The sequence below is a fragment of the Triticum aestivum genome, chromosome 3A (assembly GCF_018294505.1).
Source record: "Triticum aestivum cultivar Chinese Spring chromosome 3A, IWGSC CS RefSeq v2.1, whole genome shotgun sequence".
Taxonomy (NCBI): domain Eukaryota; kingdom Viridiplantae; phylum Streptophyta; class Magnoliopsida; order Poales; family Poaceae; genus Triticum; species Triticum aestivum.
The window spans coordinates 293,810,551-293,826,627 of record NC_057800.1 but is presented as its reverse complement, the minus strand read 5'-3'; the positions used below and the strand labels follow the sequence as shown (position 1 = coordinate 293,826,627).

Genomic DNA, 16,077 nt, shown 5'->3' with positions numbered 1-16,077 from the left:
TGGCATTCAATATTGTGTATATGATGTAAAAACTAAGCATTGCAATACAACATATGCATGATATGAGTAATATAACCCTGCCAAGTTTGAGCATACACCTTAGGGGGATGATAGGACTGGTCATCTACCTCTGAATACTGCTTTGAAGAGCTATCTGTAACCAGCAAGATATCTTCTCTGAAGACATTGTTTTCACTCCAGATTTCTTCATCACCAATTCAAATGACTGATGCATAGGAAGAGCAGTTGAATATACAAAAATTGTCGACAAATGCAATGAGAAATACAAAAAAAGGACGACATGATATAATTCACATATATGATGATTGGCTAAACAGCATGGCGTTGCATAATTCACATATATAATGTCTTGCAACAAGATGGCATTGCATAATTCACATATATAGTAATTAGACACTAAATAGGTGGCATTCACACAAAGCATGTATAAACTAAGCAAATGACATAGCAATGCAAGACACCATACACACGAAATGAGCAACATAACCCTGCCAAGTTGGAGCATGCACCTCGTGGGGGGGGGGGGGGTAGGACTGGTCATCTGTCTCTGAATCCTCCTTTGAGGAGCTATCCGTAACCAACAAGACATGCGCTTCATTAGGCAGCATTGTCCGCTCTGAAGACCTTGTTTCCACTCCCGATTTTTCCATATCCGTGCCGAATGGCTGATGCACATGAAGAGTAATTGAATGTACTAAAACTGTTGACAAATTTAACACATAATATAAAAGATGACATGATATAATTCATATATAAGATGACTGGCTAATCAGGGTGGCATTGCAAAATTCACATATGTGATGCCTGGCTAAATAACATGGCATTACATGATTCACATATACAATAAATAAACTAAACAAATGGCATTCACACAAAGCATGTCTAAACTAAGCAGATGACATATTTTATGTATAAAGTAAGCAATGCAAGGCACCATATGCATGATATTACCAACATCAGCGTACCAAGTTAGAGAGAAGACCTCAGGGGGTAAATATGAGTGGTCTTCTCCTTCTGAATCCCACTCAAAACAGTTATCTTCTTCTTGATTACAATCCGAAATGGGTGGAGGGGGTTGCCTTTGCGCCCACCATGGAGCGACATCTGCATGAAATTTTATTGCCATGCAAGGCTCGTCTCTTTTGCTCTACATGTTCAGTTCCATTGTGTACAATAACTGACATGCATATGAGTAAAACATAGTGAGATTATGTAAGGAGTGCATGCACAAATCCAGAGTGATGGTAGCAAACTGTGGATAGACCCAAAAGCAAGGATAGCAGGCAGATAATAGCTTTAGTTAAAAATATAGATAATGGCTCCTTTAATGTTTGTTTGCACCCAACATGAAACTCATAGTAGACACCCGAGATTAACCAGATAGTAGACAGATAGTACTGATTGCCTCCCCAATATGTAGCCCACAACCATTTAAAACTCAAGTTTCAGCATTAGATTGGACCTGACTTGGAGTCTAATAGGTGAACATGACGATAAAGTAGCATGTCATCATATTAAGTGATGCCTAACGTAAGCAGACAGGAAGAGTGCGAACTCTCTTGCAGACCTGTGTAGTCCTCAAGGTCATCTTCTCAGTTGATGATGGTAATGCAGTTGTCATGGCTGCCGGCAGTGGGGTAGAAGAATTGATGCGGCGAAAGACAGTCTGGAGAGCGGATCCCTGCTGTGGTGAACCCTACCATCATTGGAGCAGCTGAGCTAGGGTGGAACACAGCGCATCGGGAGTAGGACAAACCACACAAGGTTTTGTTTGACACATATCTGTAACAGAAGTATTTTTTCAGAAAAGGAGGTTAACCCCCGGCCTCTGCATCATTCGATGCACACAACCACTTTATTAAGAAAAGAGGTCCAAAAGTCTCCTCAACTGGTCTCAAAAGATCATGAAGAAACAAATGCCACACATGGCCAAAAATAAAAAAGGCCCAACCGGCTATAATAGATCAAGATGTCTACTGTCGGGGTTTGGGGTCCCGGCAAACCCTTAAGGTTCGAACACTGGGGTGCACGCGAAGTCTTCCCCTCCAACCGATCTACGCTCTAGCTTGCTAGGATCTCGCGAACGAACTCGACAAACCCACAACACAGAAGGACACAGGGTTTATACTAGTTTGGGCCACCGTTGTGGTGTAATACCCAACTCCAGTGTGGTGGTGGTGGATTGCCTCTTGGGCTGATGATGAACAGTACAAGGGAAGAACTGCCTCCTGAGGTTGAGCTGTTCTTGTGCGTATGAACTTGTGTGTGAGGTGGTCTCTCTCGAGCTGAGATCCCGCCCTCCACTGTGGTGGCTAGTCCTATTTATAGAGGCCCTGGTTCTCTTCCTAAATATCGAGCGGGAAGGGAGCCAACAATGGCAGGCTAATTTGAAGGGGGACAACTAGTACAAGCTATCCTGACAAAAGTAGTCTTCGCCTGCACAAAGTTCTGGAGGTGACGCTGTTCTGGGCTCCATGATGACATCCATCTTGCAGTACTTGGTCTTGGTCTTGTTGCACCGAAATGGCAACCTTTGCCTGATGCCTCGGTACTCCACGGCTGCGCTTGCCCCCTTTGCACCAAAGCGGAAAGAAGGACATTGTGCACGCTGGCGCTCGCCTGGCGCCCGCCTGGTGTCGATCGTCGCGGATCACGTCACGAGAACCTCGTGAGGTTCGCCTTGCCTTGATATCTCCGCTCCTCGTGAGCCTGCCTGACTAGGCCACTCCAGAGGAGGTCTTGCGTCATCCGCCTCGCGAGGCTTGGCCCCTCGCGAGGGTCTTGGGCGCTTTGTTGGTGAGGATGGGTCGTGCGGCCTGCTGGCTTAGCCACGCGGCGGGCCGCAGGCAGGCAAGTCTGGGGACCCCCGTTCCCGGAACGCCCACAGTAGCCCCCGGGCCCAAGGTGCACGCGGGCTTGGTTTCACTGCGAAGCCAAGGCTTAAGCTCGAAGCGCCGCGGGCCCCCAAAGCATGCGGCCTTGGTTGACGCGCGACGGTTGATTGGACGTGGGCGTCTCCGCTTCCCCACGCTATTTTGGCAACTGCTTGACTTGACAAAAGGCTAGCGCGGGGGGCACTTGCCTTCATTGCTTCTTCGTTGCCTCGCTCCAGATACCCTTTCTTGCTCTTTGCCGCCGCTACCTACAGATCTGCTCCGGCCTCGTTCTGCATCTACCGCTCATGGCGCCGCGCAAGGTCAAGGCTTCCTCGTCCCCATCTTGGTATGAGCCCGCTCTTGAGGCGCCCACTGTCATGGAGAAGAGCCTTGCCTCGGTGCACCTGCTGACGGCGGGAGAGAGCAACGAGTGGGGGAAGACGGAGCTCCGGCTTGCCTCCGACAAGCCGGAGCCTGAGGGGATCCTTCTTCCCCTTCTTTTCGAGCGGCGTTGCTGTCAGGTTGGTTCCTCCCTTCTCTGATTTCTTTTATGAAGTCCTCGACCACTATGGGTTGCAAGCGTTGCACCTCCATCCCAACTCTGTCCTCCTCCTTTCCATCTTTGCCTACTACTGTGAGGCGTACTAGGGCGTGATGCCGTCCGTGGCGCTCCTGCGCCATTTCTTCTTCCTCCACGTCAGCGAGGGCCACATCTCTGGATGCGCTAACTTCGTCGCATCCGGCAAGGCCAACTCGATCTCGAGCACCGGGAAGAGGGCCGACAATATTCGATCCAAGTGGGTCATGGTGGACGCCAAGCTCGGCCATCCGTGCTTGATGTTGCCAACGAAGGCGCCTCGGCAAGGCAAGGAGTGACCTAGGGCGGAGCTTGTCGATGAGCGGGCATCGTCAGTGTTGGAGCAGATGATGGCTGACCTGAAGCCGGGCAATGCGAGGGCGGCCAAAATAACGGGAGCGATGCTCCTGAGGGAGTTCTTGATGCTGCGGGTCACCCCACTCCAGGCAAGCGTGCGCCCCTTCTGGCAGCATGAAGGAGGGGAAAACAAGGCCCGCCTGAGGCTGGGGGACCTGCCTGACGACGAACTGGATGTCGTCCTGCGCCTCATAGTTGGAGACAACCAGGAGTACCCGCCTAGCGCCTTCATTCCCATGTTCCAACGCAGGGACCGGGAGGAATTCGTCGCCTCCAGGCCAACTTTTGATGCGCGCGGGCTGGTGCCGCTGGTGCTTTCGAGAGCTCCTCCGGCGCCAAAGCCGGTGGAGGTGTCTTCTGGCGAGTCCCGCGGAGAGGGGGAGGAGGAGGAGGATTCTGAGGAGACCCCAGAAGAGGTGGAGGAGACCTCTCTTCCGAGCAAGGCCGAGATTCTCCGCGCCCTTCCTGATGATGCTAAGGCCGGCGCCTACCAAGGAGGGAAGGAGCGACCCCTCGTCCCGATGAAGGGCAGATCATCGCTGGTGGATCGCGGTGCCGCCTCCACTCCAACACCTCCTGGGGCTGGATCCGGTTCTTCCTCCGCACCGCACGGCGCCACTGGAGCCTGAGCGCCTGCTCCTCAGGTCCTGATGCTGTCGGGCCTCAAGCTTCACAAGCGAAGGATGGAGTACCTTGCAGTTGACCGGTATGTGTTTAGAACTTCGCTTGGTCCGTGCAGGTGCCTGTTTTTTCCTGACGCTCACCTTTGGTTGATCAGACCGACATCTTCGGCGATGAAGAGGAAGGATGGTAAGGCAGTTGTACCTCCCGCCGCAGAGCAAGGAGGCAACACCGCCCGTACCTCCCTAGCTCGGCCATCTTCGCGGGGCCAAGAGGAGCCCCGTCGCATGGAGTCAGCCCCCATGGCCCCGCTGGCTCCGGAGGTGCCGGTACTTGGCATGGCTGATGAGGTCCCAGCTGCTCCGGAGCCCGCAGTCTCCCAAGCCCTGGTGACGGCGCCACTTCCTCCTACTGCTGTGCCTCCACTCTTTGGTTCCTCTTCTCTTGATGCCGTCTTGGAGTGTGCCTTTTCAAAGATGACCCAACTGCAGGCGGATCTCCTGAGTGCTGACCCGCGCCTCGTGGCCGGGCATCTGCAGTTGGCCTCCGGCTGGCTTCATTCTGACCTGGCAGTAAGCGCAGCGCTGAGCCAAGCTGTTGCGGCTTCTGAGAGAGAGAAGCAAGGAGCCATCATTGCTGCAGCCGATCGTGAGGCGGTGCTGAAAGAAACCAAGGCCGCCCGAGACCGCTGCCAGGCGCTGGAGGGCGAGTTGCAGATCCTCCAGATAAGCACGCCGAAGAGGTGCACCGCCGCAAAGTAGAGGAGAAGGACATGAAGGCCCAGGAGGAAGCCGTCAAGAATCATGATGCTGAGCTGGCAGAGCTGCGGAAGAGGCAGGTTGCCGAGCGCAACCGGTTGGAAGAGCTGTAGCAGAAGATGGGTGCGAAGGATGCCGATCTCAATGCCAGGGCGCGGGTCTTGGCCGAAGACCGTGTGGCCTTCGCTGATCTCGAGAAGAGATCTCGAAAGGCGCTGAAGATGCTCTACGAGCGTGGCATGGAGAAGCCGCTGGATACCGCCGAGGACGGTCCCGCCCAGCTGCTTCCTCTCGTGGTGAAGGCGCTTGAGGAGGTCATTGAAAGATCGGTCCCATGGCGAAGGCGGAAGCTTGCGTTCTGTCTTCAGCCGCTCTTACCCGCGTCCTCAGCCATCTGCACCTCCGCGACCCCAATGTCCAGTTTGACGAGCTGCTGGAGCCTGTGGCTGAAGACCTCTACGAGACCGCCGCCGCAGCCGTTCAAGGTCAAGTGGAGGCTTTGCTGGGGAAGTTTCGCGGCTTTGTCTCTGATCCTCTGTCTGGTGATTCCGCGGATCCTGCGACTGGTGGCGAAGGTGAAGACATCGTCGCCCATAGGGGAGCTCCTTCCGTGGGTGACAGTGACATCCAGGGGTGACCCGCGGCTATTCTCCTTGTTTTATTCCTGGGACATACATTAGGCCTCGTGGAGGCGTTTAGACTTTTCATTTGATATTGTGAGAACAGTATGCTTGTAATATTTGCTTTGAGATTCTATGATTTCCTTCCTTATTTGCCTTGTTCTGCGTCGGCAGGGCCCGGCCCCGCGCATACCTCAACCGCCGTTGGGCCGATCGGATACTAGGACGGTCCAAGGAGTGAGGGGCTATGTGACCAGTTAGGCTCCTGAGTCGCGATGCTCAGGAGTCCCCCTTGACGTGCGAACAACATATATGGAGAGTTTGTGAGGATAGATTAATGTTCTACGTCGGCAGAGCCCGGCCCCGCGCATACCTCAACCGCTGTTGGGCCGACCGGAGACCAGGACGGACCAAGGAGTGAGGGACTACGTGACCAGTTAGGCTCCTGACTCGCGATGCTCAGGAGTCCCCCTTGACGTTCAAACAATTTCCATACCTGGCCTCGCCGAGGCCTCCGGAGGGGCGCACGACGCCCAGGTCCGGGAGACCTGGTTGGGTGGCGTGCGCTTGGGCGTGACCCGAGCGCAGCCCCCATGCCCAGGCCCCTCGTGCGACTCTCCCGAGGGGAGGCATCGTGGTGAGGCTGGGCGTTGAGCTCTAGGCTCCCTGAGGTTGGTACGACCGTGGGGTCGCCCTTAGTTGTTTATCACCAGCGCAGAGCGTAGTGCTTCCGCTTGTGCACGGGCATAGCCGCTCCTCGGCAGTGTCGACGGCCAGCGCGGAGCATGGAGCTTCCACTTGGGCGTGGGATGGGGGCTCCCCTCCGGGAGGAGCCCCCGGGGCGTGTACAACCCCGCCCTGACAGGTGGCTTGCACGGCAGGGCTGCGAGGTGTATCTGGGCACTCGTGAGCCAGCGCGGGACTCACAAGGCCCTACCTCAAGGCGGGTTGCGCCTGGTCTTGAGTCTTGATGACTGTATGTCCCTGCGAGGCGGTTAGATGCAAGCACTCTATGTCCTCAAGTCCCGGCCCTCGAGCGAGCTCAGCCGCCGCCGCTGGTATGCCAGGTCACAATGTCGTGGTCAAGGCCATGGGGTGACGACTGGAGAGCCAGTAAGAGCTTCTGAGTCGCAATGCTCAGGAGCCCCCCTTCTAACGTGCAAGCAAATTGCATGGGGTGAAAGGACCCGTGGCGGGCGGTGATAAAACAGGTGATAGCAGTCGACATGTTAAGCACGAAGAGCAGATTGACATGGATAAATGCAGGAAGATACATGCCACCGGGTCCGGCCCGAGCGGCGCGGGGATGATGCAGCCCGAGGGGCGCCCCCAGCAAGGTAAGCTAAAGACATAAGTAAAAGGGATACATGCCACAGGGACGGACCCACGCGGCCTAGGAATAGCGCAGCCCGAGGAGCGCTCCCAGCTTAAATGAACTTGGAAGATGTCACCTGGGTCTGTAGATGAAGTAGATCTGGTGCAGTTGAAGCCACGCGTCGAAGGAATGACTCCTCATGAGCCATCAGGACCCTGAGCCTCGGGAGGCTCTGGGGGCTCAGGAGGTTCCCTGAAGGTCGTCGTCATCTCCTCCAGAACGGCGTGGAACCTGGCCTTGCTACCTCTTGAGCTTGCGTTGGATTTCTCCGAAGAGGAAAGGATGATGCAGCAGAGTAGCGTAAGTATTTCCCTCAGTTTTTGAGAACCAAGGTATCAATCTAGTAGGAGGCCACGCTCAAGTCCCTCGTACCTGCACAAAACGATAGCTACTCGCAACCAACGCGATTAGGGGTTGTTAATCCCTTCACGGTCACTTACGAGAGTGACATCTGATAGATATACTATTTTTGGTATTTTTGGTATAGAGATGCAAAGTGAAAAGTAAAAGGCAAAGTAAAAAAGCAAAGCAAGATTAAAGTGATGGAGATTGATATGATGAGAATAGACCCGGGGGCCATAGGTTTCACTAGTGGCTTCTCTCAAGAGCATAAGTATTCTACGGTGGGTGAACAAATTACTGTTGAGCAATTGACAGAATTGAGCATAGTTATGAGAATATCTAGGCATGATCATGTATATAGGCATCACGTCCATGACAAGTAGACCGAAACGATTCTACATCTACTACTATTACTCCATTCATCGACCGCTATCCAGCATGCATCTAGAGTATTAAGTTAAAAACAAAGTAACACTTTAAGCAAGATGACATGATGTAGAGAGATAAATTCATGCAATATGAAATAAACCCCATCTTGTTATCCTCTATGGCAACAATGCAATACGTGCCTTGCTGCCCCTTCTGTCACTGGGAAAGGACACCGCAAGATCAAATCCAAAGCTAAACATTTCTCCCACGGCAAGAAAAACCAATCTAGGCCAAACCAATCATACATAAAAGAATTCATATATGCATGATGTAGATGTTCGTTTAATTCTTATAGTTCATTTCATTCAAAATCATCTAGTTTTTTATAAAAAACTAATCTATTTTAAGATTCATGGATTATGCGTTGTAAAGCATAAAGTAAAAACAAATAATGCAAATCATGTAGAAAAACATTTGGGCAATTCTGATACGGAAGATTCTAGAACAAAGAAAAAGTGCTCGTGTTTTGAGGTTTGTGCATTATGCTTAAGTTCAACCATGGATTCTTCTAGATTGTACATGTGGCAAAATCTAGTGGAATCTAGATGATATCAAATGGCCAGTAGTGCTCGAATTTGCCATCTCTGCACCATCAGATTATCTTCATCCAACAACCATCTTTCAAAGTTATAGTTATCCGCACACTATATAAAAAATATAAAATATAATATATAGGGGTATAGATATAGATATGTAATGCGAAAGCCATCCATCATCTCCAATTAGAATAGTGTGTCCATGCACAGATGCAATGTGTCCAAACGATGTCTGCCATCGGTATCTCAAATTCAAATCAGTCTGACCTTATTCAATGTGTATACAGTACAACATGCTCATTTCCAAACCATACCGCGCATATCTCAGTTATGTTCGGATTTCCAACGTCATGATCTCTTATTCAAACTAGTTATGTTCGGGTTTCCAATGTCATGATCTCTTATTCAAACTAGTTGACCCGTTGCGCCAAATGGCGCAGAGACCCGCTAAAGCCATGTTGTCAATGAAAATAGTTTCATTTTGCAAGAACCTATTCAATATTGGTAGTACAAAGCTCATGTGTTAAACGATGTTATATTGAAAATGTGGTTATCACAGTGCGAAATCCAAGTTTGAAAAAAAATTGTGTAACATGTACAAACCAGCTAAGGAAGCATTGTTTTAGTTGAAAATATGGTTATAATGATTAGATATCTGAGTTTGAAAAAAAACATATCGAAAAGAAAATTCATGGTTTAGTTGGTTTAGTTGTGAGCAAGCACATATGGTAACAAATTTAACCCCTCTTAATAAAAAAAGAAAACGCTTGCTGTGTACAATAAGATGTATAATAAATTTACCCCTTGCACCACAGGTCTCATTTGAAGCAAAGAGTTATTAGACAATAGATGCTTGACAAATTAGCAATAATAAGGATCCTTTTAATAATGAAAATTGAAAGAAACATACCTTCAAACTATGTAATAGAGTTTTCAAAATGTAGGCATTCTCCCTATATAATTTTGCTATGTAAGTTGGAACTTAGGAATCCATGTCACGGTTTATCCTTGATACATTGTTGGTAACTCTCCCCTCCCACTCTGGATCCATAGCATTTCGTCCTTCACAGCCCCTTTATAGTCTTGACTGGTTTTGAATGTCATGCTGGAAACACCATTCCTGCTCAAATAATAGCAAGCTATAGATATTGAGCAATAATATAGTGTGAATAACTGAACATGGAAATCTGACAGTAAGACTAATGGAACACAAAGTATACCTCCTGCAATTTCTTCCATCTTCCTTTCAATTCTATGGGAAAAGGTTGCAACATGAGGAATAGCCTACAGAAATAGATAGTAACAAATACTGCACAAGTCAATAAAATGTTACTGCTAGCCCATAGTGCATACATTCTATCTCTTATTGTACTTTTTGCATCCTACTACGATTCAGAGCACATACATGACATATCCTGGTAATGCCACAATTGTTGTTAGCGACTGAAATGAGTTGTCCAGGTTTTTACTGGTAAATCAATTCAGTTTACATGCAACTAATAAAATTTTCCAGGGAAATGTTGTAGTGATATCATGGTGGCGCAAGCATAGAAGTTGTTACAGAGTGGAAAGAACAGGCTAGATTTTCAGTACTGAATTTGTCCGGCCTAGCATTGCAGAAAGCTAAAGTTTATTAAGAGAATTATCTCCCAACACATAGAAGGAACCCAAAAGCTGCAAATAGTGATAGCCTAAAAAATTACAGCATATTATTAGCTGAAAGATCAAGATGTTGTGTGATATGTGACAGAATACTCATTGTATGCTGTACATGAGGAGGTTTGTGAGCAAATTGACGGACTGTTAAATGAGTCAAACGACAGTACCAGATACATCATTCACTTCTTCAAAATGTATTCAATAAACTGAAAGAGAAGTGCATCATGTTACAGGTGTAGCCAAGTACAGTTGAAAGCAAACTTGATATAGCTTTGTAAAGTTGAAAGTATAAAACTTCACACAAGGTAAAGCAAGTCAAATTAGAGGGGAAAGGAGGGTAGGAACATGCACCTGGAGCAAGAGGGGGCACAATCTCGTGTTCTGGCTTTCTGAAATAGAGAACACTTTTATATCAACTAAAACAGGTTCAGGAGATGAGCAATCAGATAGAGCAGCTCAAATGCATTAATAACTTCCCTTCGGCCTTGCAGACAACACTGCAATAAGAGGCTTCGTAACTCAACCACATCATCTATACAAAGGGCAAAAAGAAAAGGAAAGTGAATTGTGTGTACGCATACACTGGAAGACACTACAGACCAGTTCCTAATGCTTCTCTAGGTCTTACAGCCATCGGTTAATCTGTGAGTATGAGAACGGAGAAAAACAAAGTGCAGATCTTAGTGTCTAAGGCATTTCATCAATCATGTAAAGATCGAAAGATGAAGTGGTTCTGGATTTGGGTTGGGAAATTGGCCGAGCAATTATGACCAGGCTGCACCAATAAGTCCTTGCCAACATGTAAATTATCCAGTCAATAGAAATGGTATACCTTCGTAAATAACCTGTCCTATTTAGACAAATAAATTTGTAATCTTTTATTAATCCAGGACAAAGTGAGATGGCAAGGTCTTCAGAAACATCCAGCCGACAGTCTCAAATTAGAGGCTTGAATTAAAAAAGGATCTTCAACTACTTCAACACAAGATCAAAGACGAGCATTCCACCTTGTTCAAGCAGGCTGCCAGATCAATTTTTAAATGATTCTCATGTTGCCCAAAACATAAATTGGATAAGGGCATTGCCCCATTAGCTTAGATCTTTTTTCTTTTGTTTCTATTTTCTCCTTTCCCTTTGTAACATACTGTTTTTAATGAAAATATACCATAGAACTATTGTTCTATGGTTTGCTGTTCAAAAAAAGTGAAATTACCTAAAGGGCTATGTCCATCTTCTTCAGTCCTATTCACACTGAGAGGAAATAACAGAAAACTCACAAACATGACAGAAAAATAGATCTTCAGTCCTATTCATATGGTTCATATGTACCAATGCATGGTTTGTCATAAAAAAAATTAATAGCTACAGCGACATTTCACTACAACAATGCATGGTTCATATGTACCAATGCATTCATATGTACCAATGCATGGTTTGTCATAAAAAAATTGAAGGCACATATTCCAGTTTTCTTTATTTACTGGAACACCATAGAGATCACATGCCTATAGTTTGTCATGCAAGATTCTGCAAATTAATAGCTACAGCGACATTTCACTACAACAATCAGTGGATAATGTATCATTGTACCTTGATGAAGTTAAATACAATGTCAAGCTCACATACATTCTTGGAGCACCTAATCAATGTTTCAACAAAAACTGCAACAAGATTAGTTGATCTCCTCAAAGAGGTGGTCATAGATGAATCTTAGTGACGAACAGAGGAGAAAGAAGATGAACAATTGTAAAAAAGAATGCATGCTAGCATTGTGGTAGTGAAGTGACATTTTTTTAGTACAGAGAGTAGTGCACTTACATGCAGAAGTGTTCAACAACAATCATAATTTGCATTGGAATACAGAATACAAACAAGTAGTGTATGGATATTGAGCTGAAAGAACCAGTCATGGGATATACAGGCACTGGCGTCACTACTGGTCCAAAGATTGCATCAGCCTCAGTTAAATTGCTCACACCCTTCGGCCTCGCAGACGACACAGCAAGAAGAGGCTTAGTAACTCAACCACATCATCTATAAAAAGTTTGAAAAGAAAAGGAAAGCGAATTGTGTGTACGCGTACACTGGAAGACGTTGCGGACCAGTTCCTAATGCTTCCATGGGTCCTGCAGCCATCGGTTAATCCGTGAGCAAAACAAAGAAAAACAAAGTGCAGAGCTTAATAACTCAGGCATTTCATCAAAGCATGTAAGGATCTAAAGATGAAGCGGTTCTGGATTTGGGTTGGGAAATTGGCCAAGCAGCAATAAGTCCTTGCCAACATGTAAATTACCCAGCCAATAGTAAATGGTATATAGTTAATGCTAACCAATTCTGCATAGAAAATACTTCCGTAAATAACCTGCCCCATTTAAACAAATAGATGCAGTAATCTGTTATTAATCCAGGACAAAGTGAAATTACCTGAGGGGCTATGTCCATCTTCCACTGATGGTGTAATTAACTTCCTGCAATCTTGGATACATTTTGAAACCTGCAGAAACATATATCCAACGTCATGCTGGTTCTCATGGTATGCGGAAAAATCAAGCTAAAGGCCTATGTGATGAATCTTTCTATAAGCAAGTGATAAATGTTGCAGAAAGAAAAGGGAGGAAATGAACCGCTACAGACACACATATACTCAACGTCAGCTCAGCTGTACCATGAAATGGCAACCATTCCTTAATTCATCCTAGCTGAAACAAGCATGAGTTTGAACTAATAAAGATGCAGTCGAGCAACACAACAACGAAGGAGAAAAAAGAAGAGAATAACATAGTCCGGAGGTGGAGCAAGTAAGAAGGTTCGCTGCGTCTCAACTGTTGATGACTAATCATTCTTGTCAGATAATCTCTTTGAGACAAAGCCTACAACCATTCTCTCTTCAAACCACAACCCTGGAAAGTGGGTTTCCTTTAATCCATCTTATGTTTTTTGGGTATGTTTTCTCATCATTATTATGATTCACTTGGAGGATCCCAGTAACTACAACAAAAACCTTTACCTTTTTTAAATATCACTGTTGATTTTTAACCCAACACCACTAATGCAACATAGGTGGATCAGATTACCAGGAAGATTGATATGATCAATAAGATCATTTCTAGATTTCGGAAATTATTACTCCCATACTACCATTCAATTAAAGTTAACCTATAGCTTGTGACTCAAGTCAGATTGTGAAACTCTCTGAAATCTCTTCATTTGTTACGACTATCCATATGGTGATGCAAACGGCATAAATTTGCAGCCAAACAGTACAAATCGTTAGAACTCTTATAGTAGAAGAAAATAGGGGAAACACAACTGAACTCTACAATGTAGTTCATCATGCACTGCAAGATGGAGAACACGACAAAGAGGCTAGGCTCCCTGAGCACGATGTCAGCGCGGACCTGGCAGCGTCCGTCACGTCCGACACAACGATGCCGCAGGTGTCCAACAAAGTCCGAAGAAAAAACAGTGAACAACAAATATCACATGAAGTGCATAGCAAATCCATAGTTTTGATATATAACTATATAAGACAATATTATTTTTTCCATGCAACTGTATCTTATTGCATAGCAAAAATTTTCTATTATTGATTCAAAAGGAATTTATTTACCCTAACATCTTAATACTTCAAGGTTTTAACAAAAGAAGAACATATAGTTTAGGAATGAATGGACTACATGAGTATGAGAAAACATCGATACCCATTACTACATACTGGTAAACTTCATGATCCAGTATAAGGTCGCGCACCACACGATCACCAATAGCTCCTTGCCTTCTCTTATTGGATTGACAACATCTTAATTTTGAGTTGCAACATCACATACATGGCAAGTTGTGTCACCTACCTCAACGCTTCTTGAGATTATACGTGCAGCGAACAGTCCTGTTAACTTGCAATCACATGAAAGTGCTGAATTAAGCTGTCTTGCTTTAATAAACAGCAAGATATATTTACCTCTTGTGCGTCTTCGGAGGTTCCTTGGTTGATTTTGCCATGGTAGGATCAGCACAAATGGCAGCATGAACCTTCTTGTACAGTGCTTCCATGTCATCAGCCGCAATCCCCTTCTTGATGTACCCATTAAAGTGAAATTGGCATTTCTCAGGATCCTCATCAGCTATTAACGGAAATAAAGGTAGGGCAGAAGTTAGAGCAAGATTCAGTAACCTGCTTCGGAAATAAAACAAAGTACACTGTTTTAGGATACTTTATATGGATGAATCAGGCTCAGATATCTTTCATAAAGAACTCGTGTGTAAAACAACGATAGCCCAGAGGAATGAAGAAACGACATTATAATAATACCACAAGGACAATGGATCCAACTCACCTTCATGCAGTCAACAACATGATCTTCATAAATGAATTTGAGGTGAATCTTAGTGTCCAGCTGCTTCTCATCCTTCTTGAAGCCACCAAATCTCTTGTCACTATGCGGAATATCAAGACCACCATCCAAAGCACCCTGCAGCAGCACACATAGTGAAGCAGGTCTCAAACTGATAAGTTGTATGTTTCCCTTAATATCTTAGAACCCTCCTAAATAGAATAAAAGAAACATACCAACACCAGGCAATAAATGCAGTCCAAGATTAGGCATGCTCCATTAGTGAGCCTGACGCAAAGCAATTGATCAAACAATAATGTAAGTAAGCTATATAATTTTCTTGGCTTTCCATGTTTACCAACTACACAATTTAAAATGTTTATTATTTAGATTTGAACCTATCAAACAAAATCATCAATCATGCATTCAAGATCTGTAGGTAAACCTTGGTCTTCTTCTACTCTTAGCTAAAACAGTTTTGCTAAAATTATTCTTCCTCTCTTTTATGCCAGATACCATTATATCAGCAAAGTTAAACAACACGTCAAGTTTAAAAATCCATATATTAGCAAAGTAAAATTTGAGCGAGGAAGAAAGTAAGAGAGGGAGAGAAAGAGTGGAGCACCTGGTTCGCGTCGCTCAAGCCGCCTGCAACAGGCACGTGTTGTCCTCCTTGTACTCCAGATCCACGAGGCGGCCATGGGAGGAGGGACGAGCTCTTGCTTCCTCTCGCCTTTCCACACCTCCTGTTCACCTCGAGCTCCTTTCCCAGTGGGGGTGGAGGCAGAGGTGGCGCCTCTCATGGCGCAGAGGAGGCGACGACGTGGTGGCGCGACAAGTCAACCTGCCGGCAAGGCCTCACCCTGCCCCTTCCCCCTGCTAGGATCGCTCTCCTGCTCCTTCCCCGCTGCTGCTTCACTTCCTCGCCGGCCTCCTCCTTCTCCTTGTCGTCTGCATCCTACCCCTCCCCTACATCCTCACCCGCACCATGAAGACCCAGCCGCCGCTGCTCTCCCACGACGATGTACGTCCGATCTGGATCGACGGCGACATGGAAGAGGACAGGAGGAGGCAAGCAGAGGAGAAGGCCAGCGATGAGATCGACCACCGTGTAGAGGAGAGGAGGAGGCGGGTGGACAGACAAAGCCGATGGCTACGGGCGAGGAAAGTATGCATTGGGAGGTAGAGAGGGAGCTCGTGGGGATCGAGGGGAAAGAGAAAGGGGTTAGGGTTTGTTCGGCGGCTGGGGTGGAGTGGGGCGAGACTCGCGGGTGATTTGGTGCGGGCACGCCGAGCTGATTGGGCAAGGAACCTCCGGCACGCGAAAACAACCGACCCAGCCAATGAGTGCCTTGCGTGAGCCCACTTGTCATTGGAAAAGTAAAACGACTGCGAGGTGAAAAACGGGTTTGACCGCGAGGTGAAGATCTAACGGCCCAGACACGCTAGAAAGCCAGATCCGACAACTGATGAAGGCCCAATCAGGGGAGCCTCCTGAGAGCGAGTTGGCTAGCCTCTTTATTAATTTATAAATATTTAAATTCAACTTTACATTGATTATGACCTCACCTAGTA

General features: G+C 46.7%; 1 protein-coding gene across 49 annotated transcripts; it reads right to left on the bottom strand.

Annotated features, from left to right (window-relative positions):
- Window positions 1-630: 630 nt before the first annotated feature.
- LOC123061201 (uncharacterized) lies at window positions 631-15,782 on the bottom strand. Of its 49 annotated transcripts, none has more exons than XR_006428713.1 (14): window positions 15,128-15,782; window positions 14,739-14,790; window positions 14,506-14,640; window positions 14,130-14,292; window positions 13,873-14,057; window positions 12,596-12,665; window positions 11,762-12,297; window positions 11,385-11,422; window positions 10,753-10,813; window positions 10,523-10,668; window positions 9,733-9,796; window positions 9,423-9,632; window positions 987-1,198; window positions 631-686 (listed from the first exon to the last, which is right to left on the bottom strand). XR_006428713.1 is itself a non-coding variant. In XM_044484172.1 (13 exons), exons 6-13 carry the CDS (start codon window positions 12,611-12,613, stop codon window positions 9,588-9,590), a joined length of 423 nt encoding a protein of 140 aa, XP_044340107.1. In that variant the 5' UTR covers window positions 12,614-12,665; window positions 13,873-14,057; window positions 14,130-14,292; window positions 14,506-14,640; window positions 14,739-14,790; window positions 15,128-15,782; the 3' UTR covers window positions 9,300-9,587. The 49 variants fall into 49 exon arrangements, 1 of the variants encoding a protein (XP_044340107.1); XR_006428721.1 differs by lacking the exon at window positions 11,385-11,422 and having other exon boundaries at window positions 10,772-10,813; window positions 11,762-11,832; window positions 11,990-12,297; XR_006428714.1 differs by having other exon boundaries at window positions 10,523-10,813; window positions 11,762-11,810; window positions 11,990-12,297.
- Between the last annotated feature and the right edge of the window lie 295 nt (window positions 15,783-16,077).

Bases quoted from the DNA above. Each gene is read 5' to 3' on its own strand.
- LOC123061201 (XM_044484172.1), bottom strand. The intron at 12,151-12,254 runs GTACGCGTACAC...GCGAGGCCGAAG, and splicing joins GGTCCGCAACGTCTTCCAGT to GGTGTGAGCAATTTAACTGA. The intron at 9,633-9,732 runs GTATACTTTGTG...TTATTTGAGCAG, and splicing joins GATGGAAGAAATTGCAGGAG to GAATGGTGTTTCCAGCATGA.